This window comes from Schistocerca cancellata, chromosome 4 (genome assembly GCF_023864275.1).
Source record: "Schistocerca cancellata isolate TAMUIC-IGC-003103 chromosome 4, iqSchCanc2.1, whole genome shotgun sequence".
Lineage (NCBI taxonomy): Eukaryota > Metazoa > Arthropoda > Insecta > Orthoptera > Acrididae > Schistocerca > Schistocerca cancellata.
The window spans coordinates 834,846,216-834,860,981 of NC_064629.1; the positions used below are offsets into that span (position 1 = coordinate 834,846,216).

Consider the following 14,766-nt stretch of genomic DNA (forward strand, 5'->3'; position numbering starts at 1 on the left):
TTTGAATAAAAGTCGAAACTGTTCTTTCATGTTACATAGTAACACACGAGAACTATATTTCAGTTTAAATTACACAGGTGTGAGCATTCAGAAATGTATAAAGAGGAAGAAATCCTAACTTCTAAATATTTTCTGAAGTTCAGCACTGTAATAAAAAAATGGCCATTTTTCGATCTGTGGATTTAAATAGCCGCCCTTTATGTGCATAAATACACAAAAATGACACACATTTCGCATAGATAATAACAGATTTAAAACATTTATTCAAAATGCTACCAGGAATATTGTAGCACGACGAAGCATTCATATACACAATTTTTTTCTCCTCACATGTATATATTTTTGCACCTGTAACAACAACAGTAATTCATATTGCTGTTACAAATAAACAGATAGTGAAATCCCAAAAAATACGTGTAATATTGTGTTTCGAAGTCTGCAAATGACATAAGCAAATGGCAGTATTCCCAGATCACGTGACAATCCCAGGTTAATGTAAACAACATGGGTAGAACCCATTGCTCACTCCAGAGACCTTTATACTCCATGGTCACAATCTAAAACAAGTTTCCGCTGTCCCGTGATGCGTCATGTCTGGTGGTGGGGATATTCGTGTGCAAGTTTTCGTAGCTAAACTTTCATATCTTTGTATGTTCTTTGCGGTGGAAGTGCGCGCGACATTCAGTGTAGAGCTTCCAGGAAGAGGAGCTTTGGTGTTTACTGTGGTCTGTCACTTTCGAGTCGGTTCAACAGTTGGTAATACGGTATTGTTGTTCGGAGTTAGGCACATACGCCCAGACAATGGATTTGTGAACGTTTGGAAGCCGTTCGTTTCTTGCGACGCAATGAAACTTCTTGGGTTTGTGGAAGTGGTTAACCACCAACATAATGTACCGGTCAGCCGATCCCGACACTCAACGTTGACTATATTCAGAGACAAAGATGAGGCAGTAATGTTAGTTCAGCAGCCATCGAATAAAAGAGGACAAAGATACAAGGTATAACGAAATAAAACTTTGTTTATATCTATTAAATTGCCATATTACCTTTCTCGTATTATGAAGAACGAATAATCTTAAGTACTGGAATGTACGTTTCTCATGATCTGAATTGGTGTTTTGTTCTAATCATCCCTGCGTGGTGGAGGGGGTTACATTTGAAGTTACATCTGTAATCAAATTCATAATCCCCGGTTTGTAACCATTCCGCTGTCGAATACATTTTTTTATTTATTTTCAGTTCTTTCGTGTGGTCAGTAATCTGACGAGTTCCCCGAACATTATACGCAGATATAAAATGATCTTACAATACTGCACTCGAACATGACAAATAGCTGTACGAATAGCCTTAACAGTAGTTGACTGAACATAAAGATGATTAATAATAATATACATACGCACATACATAGATACAGTGACGTTGTGGTAGTAAACTGTGGATGACGATAGTAATATTAAAAATAAATCATTTTTAGAAACTAGCTGTGGATTGAAATATCAGTAGTTAAATATCTAGGGAATATGAATTAACATCCAGGCAATTTAAAGTTCAGTAAGTAAATACAAACATTTAATATCATCAAAGATTTTAATTTCATTCTGAATAATTTTGCTTCATATGTTCATATAGTAGCTGACAGATTGCTATTCCCATATATGACCATTCATGTTCGGACTATAGCCTGTTATTCTTAAATTAGTTGTATATTTGAAGTCATTGCACGCCCTTCTAATGTTGTGATGAACATTGCTGCACTTGCATGCACCTCCTTGATTTTGTACAAGAATGTGTTTAGTTAATGTAAACAACAGAAATACATTGTAAGATGTTTGTTTAATAGTGCTCAATGACTGGCTTGCATATCACATTCTGATTACCCTGTTCTGTGATAGTGATGATAACTTCGCCCATAGACTGGTCAATCTGCAATAATAATTTAATAGTAAGGTGTTTGTTTACAGCACAGCCCCATAATTCCAAACCACAGTTGAGATATAGATAAATTGTGCCATAATATACGATTTTCAATGTTTTGCTGTTGATTTTGTTTGATAACATGTTGAACAGATATAAGCCACTGCTAGTTTTGCTGCAGTGTAGTTCATATGGTTTACCAATTGAAGGTTTTTATGTAGACAGGTAGTAAGGAATTTAACATTGACACTGACTGTTGTTGAGATACTACAGTTATTGCCCAGTTCTATTTGATTTGACTGTTTTAACTGTTAGTATTGGGGATTTTCTTGATTTAGTATTTAAGCCCGGATGAATAAAATTGAGGTTGCATCTGCCGTACCATGAGTTGCAGCAGGTTTCAGTCCATTACTGTTTTTACCATAAAATGAAGAGAGAGATTCGTTGTCAGCATAGCTTATGGTGTATGAATTGGAAGTTTAGAAATATCATTAACATACACCACAAATAGAAAAGGATCAAAAATAGAATCTTTGGAAACATCTGATGTCACTTTATCGCTCGGTGGACCAGAAATTCATAATCTTATAATCCACTTGGCATCAGAGTTTTGTATACTGCATTTGAATCATTAAGTAGGTGCACAGTAAGTGCATGGATGAGTTACTATGTTATCAGTTTCTTCGGCAGAAATTCATGGTTAACTGTGTCAAATACTTTTGAAAGGTATAAATATCTGCCTGTTGGCTGGATACCTACCTTTAAGAGGTAGAAAATCAATAAATTCGATAGTTGTATTGCAGTCTTTCCTGGAACCATCCTGTGTTTTTACTAGCAGTTTGTTTCATGTGGAGTGAAAGTAAATCTATTTCAAATACCTCATTAAAAGTGGGAGCAATGAAATTGTCAAAATAATTGAAGTCTTAGATACTGCCTGACTAATCTGATCTAATCTCAAACTGGTGATCATAACCAACTCTTCGAAATCCAATATGTGAGATATACTTCTCATAAAAATAATTATTGTTCTATTTTCATCACATTTGTTGGCCAACTTAGCCTAGACCATGAGATATACTACAGTGTGTCACTGTAGCATAGCTCACAGAAGTAATACTGACACAAAATAAATACTGGCAGCATGCTGTTTTCACATGAACGACATCACACGCTACATCATCGTTGTATCGGGATAAAGCCAACATCTGGTACCGGTAGCTCAATTAACCCTAACTTTCCTTGTTTCCCATTTTGTGGATGGTTTGACTACACTTGTTTGTAAGCAACTTGAATAGATGTAATCTCAAATGTTGCGGTTGATGGGATCAATGAGTTGTTTTGCTGTTTCTGACATACATATCTTAACTACAGCACGTGACATACAATCTCACCCCACTAATGATCTGTTCTCTAAGAAGTTAACTGCTTTTAACACTTAACGTTCATGAAGCCTCTTCAGACATAAACTCTGCTACTTGGGTGACATATTTTTGTATCAATCCATGTAAATCATTAAGCTGTAGTGCACTATATGTTGCAGAGATAAAGTATTTAAAAGAATGTTACGTATGATGTTTGGGTCCATCATGAGTTTGCCTTCACATCTGTATGTTGGTCATTATCTCTAGTCACAAAGGTTTCTGAGTACTTATCACTTAGTTTCCAGGAAGCTGTACTTGTATTGGGACATAGTAGTATTTCACTGCTGTGAACTGTTTTAGAAAATTTGGAAGTTCTGACTTAAATGTATTTTTTAGCCGCCTCCTAGTTTTGCATGAAAAACTGTTAATTTTGTTGATTTGTATAGCACATCCATATAATGAGTGTTCTGTCTAAACTTGATCAGTTTGGCTAGCTTTTGTAGTCTGATGTTATTTTCACTTTAAATGCATATTAGAATTTTCTGTCTTTCTTAAACCCTCTGGGCACAACTCTAAGATTCCTGACTTTGGGGACTGCATATGTATGGTGCAGACCTAAGTATCTCAGTTTTATTGCCCTGAATGTAATCGTATTCCTTAACAGGAATGCGTAGAAAGAGAATGTACAAACTGATAAAGCATGTCTACACCCCTCGGAGGGTTCTCAGCTATTTGTATGTTATTTATTTATTTGTGTTCCGTAGATCCGGTATACAAAAGAATTGCATGGATATGGAACAAGTCACAATATAAATTAACACAGTAGCCTGCATGTATATACTAACAAATGTAAATTGCAATTGGTGTATAAGAAACAAAGTATGTTAATAGTTACAGGCTTAGACATTTTCTATGATAAAACAGAGGTATAAAACGATAAAATAATAAGTTACAATTTTCCATATTACAAACTATACATTAGCAGGAATTTGATAGTGCCAATTGCCTGAACACGAATTCCCTTACTGGTGTAGGATGTATTAAGTTACAAAGTGGCAATAGCAATTATTACAAGTAAAGTATTACATCTAAGTTACAATGTTACATTAAAGAATTGATTAAGAGAGTAAAAAGCTTTTTCCAGAAGATATTCCTTCAATTTACGCTTAAATTTTGGCATCTCACTGGTAAGATTTTTTATGTCAGATGGGAGTGCATTAAACATCTTTATGCTTGAATAGTGTACTCCCTTTTGTATCAGACTCAAGTTTTGTTCTTGTGTCATAGTCATGATAAGAAGTATTGGTTTTGTACATGTGTAAGCTCTTAGCTGAAAAGCATGGAAGGGATAAGATATGTTGTGAGGTCATTGTTAATATTTCGTGTGTTTTAAAAAGATTTCTGCATGAATGATTCCTGTTAACTCCACTTATAATTCAAATTGCTCTTTTCTGAGTCACAAATGCCTTATTTGCCATTGGTTGGTTACCCCAGAATATTAAGCCGTAGTTTAACAATGAATGGAAATAGCCAAAATAAGCAGCCTTAACAGCATCACTATTAGCAGTTGTTGCTATAATACGTAGAGCATAAGTTGCTGAACTAAGTCTTTTTCTCAAGTCCAAAATATGGCAAGACCAATTTAATTTATTGTCAATGTGGAGGCCTAAAAATTTTGTTGAATAAACTTGATGTATATCTTGATCATTACAGCTTAGACTTATGTCATCCTGAACTTTGTGAGACCCATAGAAATGTATGAGCTGCTTTTTAAATTAGGCCGTTGCATCTGAACCACTTATGGAGGTCATGGAACACCAAATTGGCGGATGATGCAATATCATTTTCAGGTGTTTTTTCCATTACAGGGGATGTATCATCTGAGGAAAGAGTAAATTTGATGGTAGACTTAGAACAGTGAGGAAGGTCATTAATAAAAATAAGAAAGAGCAAAGGGCCAAGTACCGAACCTTGTGGCACTTCTACACTAACTGTTCCCCAGCCAGATGAAACTATTGAGCCATCTTTATGATTCAGCAATACCCTCTGCTTTCTGTCAGTCAGGTATGATCTGAGCCACATTCCCACTGTGTCAGTTAAACCATAATAGGCTGCTTTTGAAAGGAGGATTTCATGGCCCACACAGTCAAAGGCTTTGCTTAAGCCTCAAAAAATACCAACTGAAGCCAATTTATTGTTCAGTGCTTCTAGAACTTTATTAGTACAGGAGAATATGGCATCATCAGTTGACAGGCCTGATTGGAAACCAAATTGGCATTGACTAAGAGTCTTGTGGAAATTCAGGTGTTCTACAATTCTCCTATGCATCAGTTTCTCGAGAACTCTGGAGAATCATGTTAAAAGGGATATAGGGAGGTAGTTAGAAGCATCAGTTTTTCCCCCCTTCTTGAACAGTGGTTTCACATCGGCATACTTCATTCTATGAGGGACAATACTTTGTCTAAGGGATTCATTAAATATATGGCAAAGTATTACACAAATGGCATTATGACAATGTTTAAGTACCTTAGTGGAGATATTATCAAAGCCAGATGACATTTTAGTTTGCATTTTAGTGATGATCCTTTTCACTTCACTGACTGTAACTGGGGCTATGAGTATTTAATTAATTTTGCACAGACCAGATCCTTTCAGAAGGTCCATAGCCTCGTTGACTGAATCCCTACAGCCAGTTTTCTCAAAAGCTGTTAGAAAGTGCTCATTTAAGACTGTTACAACTGCATTCGTTTCTTTAATTAAATTACCGCACTGTCTTATTTCTATGCTGGATACACTCTCCTCCTTTTTTCCCAGCTCCCTTTTGATGACATCCCAGAGGGTTTTTATTTTGTTGTTGGAGTTGTCTATTCCACTTTTAATATGTAGGGTTTTGGAGCACTTTATAATTCTTTTTAGGATTTTACAATATAATCTGTAGTGTTCTTTTATTGCAGGATCTTCAGAACATCGTTGTGACATATATAACCATTTTTTGTATTAGAAGAGATTTTTGTCCCTTTTGTAATCCAGGGTTTGATTTTGCAATTCTGGGGGTTAATTTCAATAGTTTTTTTGTGAAATACTGCTTCAAAGAGGGACATGAATTCATCTGTGAATAGGTTGAATTTAATATTAACATTTCTTTCTTTCTATATTGGGCTCCATTCAGTCTGCTGCAAGAGCTGATTGAAATTTTCTAAAGTGTCCACATTGATTGTTCTGAAGGACCTAAAAACTGGTTTATATTTTTTAATGCCAGAACATAAGTCATTAAGAGTTAGCAACTGCCCATGGTCTGACAGACCATTAAGAATTTGACATATACTACTACGTCTACTACTAAACTTATCAATAAAGATGTTGTCAATAAGGCTTACACTGGTATCTGTCACTCGGGTAGAAAATTGAACTATTGGAGTTAAATTAAAGGTTTCCAATGAATGTTCCAATTCTCTTCTACTGGTGTTGCCTGTAAGGAAGTTTACATTAAAGTCACCCATAATGAGTAACTGCTTAGCCCTTGAATATATTTTTACCAAAACTGATTCAAGCTGTTTTAAGAAAATACAGATTTTTCCCTGCAGGAGCCCTATAAATTGTTACCACTATAATAGACTTATTATCAGCAAAATTTCAGATCCACATGCTTCAAAATTAAAATCTTCACAATACATACCTCAGTCAAGTGATTTAGGAGGTATACCCTCTTTGACACAAATTACAGATCCACCTTTCTCTCTGTTTGATCTACAGTTACTATCAGCTAAAACATAACCTTCCAGATGGGGCATCGGCATGGCAGACCTTACATAGTGGGGTGAGCACAGTGCCCCAACCTATTACAGCACCTACTTCCTTTTCTGTACTGCAATCTCTCATCTCTTGCCTATTCTTCCTTCTCTTACCCTTTCTCATGGTGGCAGCTTTTGATATTGACCTGTCTATTCCTAAGGTTCTGCTCTCCTTTGTAGGAATATTCTTTCATTCATGTGCTTCATGCTAAGGCTCACTATCAAATCAAATGTAGTAAGAATGAGTGATGCATCTTCTCATTGGTAATGTATGTTGCTTCATGCCAGGTAAGGACTAAACTCTGTTGTCTTCTGGGATGCCAGAGATCTACAACTCTTCATGGCTGACAGAGATCTACAACTGTCCAAGATAGTCCTGATTCTGACACATAGGATCTTGCTGAACACCTTGTGACCGACATTGCAATGGTGTCGGTGTCTTCTTCTTGCGCAGCTGTCTTTTGGATGTGTAAGTGATAAATTGAAGACATCCCCCTCTCCTTTACCCCTCGGCATGTCAAATCATGTAATGAACCTTTCAGGCTCTCGCCTTGTCTCGCATTGTGGCTCTGGGCACTGATTCCATTCACAATCGGGTCTTATAGCATCTGACTGGTACTCAATGGCTCCATCTGCTCAGAATCTTCTTTCATATTTAGTTCGGCATTGTCTTCTTTTCGCATTGGTGAGATATTATCATAATTCAGATTGTTAAATCTGGACAAAAACCCAACATCCATTGACAGTTACCAACTGATAACACGAACATGCTCTGCAAACTGCTTGAAAGGATGGTTGCTCACCAAGTATGCTCTGTTCTCGAATCTCAGGGTCTTTTGTCCCAGTATGAGTGTGGATTCCAGGAGTGGCAATGCACAAGCGACCATCTGAGTAGGTTGGAAACGGCAATCTGAAAGGCTTTTTCTAAATGCCAACACCTCGTTGCTGTCTCTTTTTATCTACATAAGGCATACGGCACCTACTAGTGCCATCATGTTTTACGTACCCTCCATGACTGGGGATTTTGAGGTACCCTACCAAATTTTTATTCATCAGTTTTTATCCCACCAGATGTTCTGGATTAGAGTTGGTACTTCACTCAGTTCCGAGAGAACAGCGCCTCAGTGGGCTCCGTTCTGAATGTCACACTCCCCCTCATCACAGTCAATGGGCTGGTGACCTCTGATGGACCACTGGTCACCACTGTGTGTATGTCAGTAACTTCTGAATTTGATACCGCTCCCACCCTGTATCCACAGCTGAATTCCAGCTCCGAGGTGGCATCCGATGGGCCTCTTCTTGGACCCTTTCCCATCGTTTCCAGTTCTCTCCTGCAGAAATGGAGGTTGTGAATCTTTTTCGTCGTACAATGGTCTGTCCTGACCCAGAACTGTACCTTGGGCACACAGTGGCTAAACATTGTTGCAAAGTTTCTATTTTTACGTACAAGAAGCTAACTGGGCTCTCCCATATTCACTAAAGACTAGATGCATGTGAAAGTTAGATGCTCTTTGTTTCTTTGCCCATACCTCTTGCAGTGCAGAATGTGCTACTGTCCTTTGTATCTCCCGGTCTGTGGTACAATCCCACTTTCACTATGGTTGCCAAGTTTGTGCTCGGTGGCCCCTTTGGCTCTGAAACTGTTAGACACAGTTCCTCAGTATGGAGTTTGACTGGCCACTGGTACCTAAGACAGTCTTCTTGCCGAAGTGGGGATCTTCTCTCCCCAGTTCTGAAGTTACCAACTCTTGCCCATCTATGCAGTCGCCAAGAACCTGAAGTCTCTGTCCCTCCCATGACCAGTTGATATCTATTGCTTTCAGTCCTTCAGAAGTATAAGGGTGCTACCGTCTTTTACAGTGACGGGTCTAAAACCGTGGATTGGGTGGTTTATGCTTTTACATCTCCTGCCAGTCAGGAACATAATTCATTGCCAGGAACATGTCTTTTTACAGCAGAGCTGATGCCTCTTAACAGAGCTCTCTGTTTTGTTACATGGATTTCCCTTGACTGCGTTTTAATATGTAGTGTCTCCAGACCATTTACTGATGTTACTCTTGTCACCCTGTGATATCTGCTATTCATGACCTCCTCTGTGAACTGCCTTCTAGGCTGATGTTCTCTGACTTGCAGTTCATGAATATCTTAGTGAATGAATGGGCTGACTATTTGTCTAGAGAAGAAGCGAATAATACTCACCCCCCGCATTCACTTTGATGATTCCAGATGCAGATTTGCAGGTGCAATTAAGGCCTGTGCTCACTTTCAGGTGAAACAATATCTGATTAGCTACTGCATCCTCTGATAAACTCTGCACTATCAAGAAGACTGCTGCTGTGTGACATTCCTCCTTCCATTCTTCCCGGAAAGAATCTGCTGTTCTCTCTCCTCCACATCGGTCATGCCACACTGATCCACATTTTTATTTTACATTATGAGCCACACCTCGTTGTCTGTACTACAGACCAATTTAGAAACCAGTGTTTTAATAGTATTTGCAAAATTTGGAAATTTATCACTGCACCGTTTTGCAAGAAACTCCATATTTGCATGGTACTTACAGATACAGGCATTTTAGATGTTGGTACTTTTTTTCACCACAGTGGCAATATGTGGAAAGTCAGATTTAAAAAGTTCACATGCTTCAGTAACTGTTAACCTTATTCTCTTCTGCACATAACACTTTTCTTTGGTAATTATATCTCCACCAACCATACTAACTCTGGTTCCTGGAAGACATCTTCAGATGTCATCTCTTGAGAAAAAATTTTGGACTTGTGAAATAAGTTCTTTAGTATAAACTTTATTCCCATGAAGTGGTATTTTCATTCTGGCAGAAGACAAAGAAGTCTCAGTTTCTGTATATTCTGATAACTTCTTCACCACAGCTCGTGTTTTATTGGGGCTCTTAGGCAATGCCTTTCCTAGTGAACTTGCTGACTTACATGGTTGAACTAGTGGGTTACAGGCCTGTTCTTTCTTTATCATTCTGTAGCGTTGTTTTCATTCCCTCTCGCTCTGTTTCTTTAATTTATGAAGTGCTGAATTGTCAGTCATTGTTTTTCTTATCATTTGCCTTCTTTTCTTATAGTGCTTCCTTTTGTTTTTTGAATGCAGCTGATGTGCTTTCTCATTGTTCTTCAGTTTTTTCTAAACGTTTGGACTCTAGCCTTGGATGTCATTGTTGCTATGTATTGTAATCTGAAATGTACTTTAAATTATGCTAAGAGGCAAGAAATAATGCCCAAAACATGTACCTTCATTGTAAAACAATATTTCTTATAGCCTATTTTCTGACATAGCTTCAGTGGGTAATGTCCACACGTAACACACAAATCCCATTCTTAACATACTTTAATTTTACCAGGAGTGTAACAACTGAGTCTTACATGTAAACTAGCTTGCTTTCACGGTGTTCTTGTGTACAATTACATAAAGTACTTTTGATAAAGAAAACTTAGTGATGTTTTAGTGTTGTGGATGGGACAGTTTATTTTGAAATAATAGTAATTAATTTGGAAACAATACATCAGATGAACTTCTAATGCACAAATCTACTTCTTTCTGACTTGCTTTCTAAGTGTCTTGTGACTTGTGCTCTCAAGACTGGCCCACTGGACTATGAACAAGGTTGCAATAATACACTGTTCCAGTGTTTTTGTTCAGCAGAAAAAGGCAATAATGGATGGTAAAATTTGTGTGTTCTACAATGAAAGCTTTGTAAAATGATAATTAGATGATAAAATGTATATTTTTAGCTTTATTTTGCTTTGGGAAACTATCTCAATAAATATATTTTCATTGAAATGTCTGTTTCCCTGGAATTGCTCAGTAGTTGCTAGTCTCGTCTTTAGTGCTTCACGTATAATGGATCAGAGGTGGGATGGTCTGCCCCCTTTGCATGGCAAAGCCCTGAGGTCCATGTGCGACCTTAACTATTTTTCTCATCTTGTTTGTTATTGACGGCCTAACTGGTGTCACTTACATTTTTAGCCTTCTCCTTTTTACTTTACTTGATCTCTGACTAGAAGGCATTCTTTACTCTGTGAAGAATGCCTTTACTCTGTAGTCAGGTTGTTGGGGGTGAGATGTGGGAGAGGTCTCTCTCTGTGTGGCTGGGCCATGGGAGACCATTTGTCTGCGCCAATCTACTTACTAGTCCAATCTGTATACTTGTACTTCTCTGTAAATTGTTTTTGGCACTGGTACCAGTATTACCGTCAGTGCCTCACTCTTACCACTCCTATGTACTTCCCTCACCCATGCACATTCCCAGTAGACTTCACTACATCTGCATGAATGAATGTTTGACCAAGGGACTGATGACCTTGCTCTTTAGTCCCTTACCCCATCCAACCTACCAATCCACGCTTTCATGTATACTGTGCAGGCCACCTTATGGTGTGTGGCAGAGGGTACTTCTAGTACCACTATCATTTTTCCCCTTTTCTGTTTCATTTGTGGCAAGAACAACTGTCCATAAACTTCTGTATAAGCTGTAATTTGTTAGATTGTGATCATTTCTCAAGATATATGTGGGGCGATAATATGTTACCCACCTGTTCTTGAACAAATGCGCTTGAAATGTCAGCAGTAACCCTCTGCATGGTACACAACACCTACCTTGCAGTGACTGCCACTGCAATATGTTAAGCTTCTCTGTAGTGCTCTCATGCCAGCTAAATAATCCTGTACTGAAATTTACTGCTCTTCTTTGGTTTGGTCAAACAATTATTTTGTAACCAACTTCTTTCATGAACGACATTACATTTCCTTCTTTCAATGAATCTCAGCCAGGTATTTGCTTTTCCTACAATTAATTTTAAGTGTTCACTTCACTTTAGGTAGCTCAAGACAGTTACTCCTAGGTATTTTACTGTTTCCTGTGAGCTTTCCCCAATATTGTAGTCAAACAATAATGAATCTCTTTACCTATTTATGTGCAGTATATCACATCTATGGCGTGAGTACTGAGGGACCTCCAGCACGTTTCGCTCAGCTACTATTGTATGTCAGAGGCGTAATAATTCTTCATGCCCTTCATGGCTTTCTTTCTGCTGTTAGATGTGTGGGAGGGGTTGTGTACTCACACACATTGTCAGGCTAGAGAAAAGGAGAAATTACCACATGCAGGGGTAGGTGACAATTCAGCAAATCTACTGGATGTGGAACATCATTGTTTAATAAACAACACACATTTTGCCAGGTGAGAAGACACTCTTCAGTGCCCTTCTGCCAAGAGAATTGTGGGAATAGTTGCAGACCCAACACATTGTCACACTGAAGGGAAGTGAGACTTTAGCAGAGGTGAAAGTGACAAGTGGACAACTCAACAGTGCATAGGACATCCATTCGTAACTGATGAATTGCAGTATGATAGGCAAGAGGAATGTCAACTGCAATATTGTGCACGTGGTTATCCAACTGTTGGAATTGTGGGTGGTACAAAATGTTTGACAAGGTTGATTAACAGTAATTTAATTGACTAGAAGAATAATATGAGGTTGCCATTCAGGTGTATGGACATGCCTGGGATATAGCCCTGGAGAAAGTAGAGAGATTGCTCTTGAGGGGAACTTGTCATCAAAACAAGGAAGGGTACTTGTCACTGAGCAGGGGACACTGCATGGTGAGGAGTTGAGAGAACTCACTTGGCTTTTGAGTGTCTTCCACCTTGCCATCAATGTGGGACATCTTGCTTTGGCCACCACTAAAAACAAGCCTCAAATTCTGACTCCATGCTACCTCATGGACATGCTGCCAGCTTTCTGCAGTGAATTTTCAACTACTTACAAATTAGCCCAACCATCGTCTACTAATTGCACTGCAGAGTCTGCCTGACAATTCCATTTATCTCGTAGCAACCACAATTTAAAACCCTGAGAAGGTTGTTACTGATAATTGGCTAATTATTATTTCCATTTCAGTCATAACAGTAATTTGTAAATTGTATTTGTACAGCTGTGATCCGAAAGCACTTTTGTTTATAAAAATAATTGATTGTGATAAATTTCCACACATTCTTGCACCTGATGTTCCTGATTCTCTTATATAAACTGCAAATATCACATTCAAATAGTATTTAAGATACTGTGATTCATTTTGTTTAATGTGCTGATGTTGCAGTAAAGTGCAGTTTAATGTAAGGAGCATTCAAACGAATCACCGATTACAACAGGACAATGGAATGGTGCCATTCAGAAGTAATCACCACACATATTAAGACTTTGTCTCACTGGGAGATGACACGATCGATTCCTGTTTGTAGAACGCAGTTGGACACTGACAGGTCTGCATCCTGATTACTCTTGCACTTCTCATACAACTGAAACTGATGTCCATGTATGTCTTTCTCCAGGTCACCAAAGATATGGAAATCACACATGAAAGATCTGAGCTGTATGGAGGATGTTGCAGTGTTACCCAACCAAATAGCAAATTTGTCAGATTAGCAGTTTGGGGGTGGGTGTTATTGTACAACAAGATGGAGCTGTCTGACAGCATTCCTGGGTGTTTTGACTTTATAGCATGTCACTGTTCCTGCAAAGTGTCTTCATATTACTGACAAATGATTGTGGTTCTATGCTCAAGAAACTCAACGATCAGAGGGCCCCTCCAGTTGGTGGAGTAGCTCATCATTGCCTTACCAGAATGTGTGGGAAGCGCTTTGGATTTGTGTGGTGGGAGATATGTGGGATGTTTCCACTGTTTGGCCTTGCCATTTGCCCTTGGGCTGTCGAATTGCTCTCAGACTGAATCATCCTGTTGCACGATAACGCTCACCCCCACACTGCCAGTCAGAGGGACACTGTAGTCGAAGGAGGTGGTCATCATTGCCTTAACAGAACTTTTGTGAACAGTTTTGGAGCTCTTTGGTGGGGGATGTGTGGGATGTTTCCGCTGTTTGGCTTTGCCGTTTGCCCTTGAGCTGTTGGAATGCTGTCAGACGGAATCATCCTGTTGCAGTCAGGTGAAGGCTACACATCAGCGATTTGGTTGGGAAACAGTGTAACATCCTCCATACAGCCCAGATCTTTCATCTTGCAATTAACTTATCTTTAGTGACCTGAAGTAAGGCGTGTGGACATCAGTTTCAGTAGGACAAGTAAGCGCAGGGGTAGGTGCGGTTGTGGATACATCAGCGACCAGTCACATTCTGCAAAACAGAAATTGATTGTCTCGTCTCGCAGTGGGATAAATGTCTTAATGCATGTGCTGATTACTTTTGAATGGAACCATTCTGTGGTCCCTTTGTGGCGAATGTTCGGTTTTTGTTTGACTGTCCCTCATATACTGTAATCATCAAATGCTAAAAATTTACCCATTACAGTTGCCAGTCTCAGCACCAATCATCGATCCTCCATAAGTCGTCCTGCATTTTGTTACCACCTCTGTACACAATAGCACCATCTGTGAAAACCCTCATGGAGCTTCGAATGTTATCCACTGTATTATTTTTGTATATTGTAAGCAGTAATGACACTATAACACTTTCTTGTGGTACTCCAGAAATTATCTTCACATCTGGAATGAAATTTTCACTCTTCAGCAGAGTGTGTGCTGATATGAAACTTGCTGGCAGATTAAAACTGTGCACCGGAGTAAGAATCGAATTCCAGTTCCCAAGTATTAGTCTCAGTCCAGTACAGTTTTAATCTGCCAGATGGTTTCATATCGGTGCACACTCTGCTGTAGAGTGA

The 14,766-nt window shown here is 38.7% G+C and overlaps 1 protein-coding gene across 1 annotated transcript in view; it reads left to right on the forward strand.

Moving 5' to 3' along the window:
- Positions 1-676: 676 nt before the first annotated feature.
- LOC126184906 (leucine-rich repeat protein 1-like) overlaps positions 677-14,766 on the forward strand; it is a 128,706-nt gene continuing 114,616 nt past the window's right edge. Inside the window, exon 1 of the mRNA XM_049927558.1 lies at positions 677-998. Within this exon, the coding sequence (XP_049783515.1) occupies positions 846-998 (153 nt within the window). The 5' untranslated portion in view covers positions 677-845. The remainder of the gene's footprint in view (positions 999-14,766) is intronic.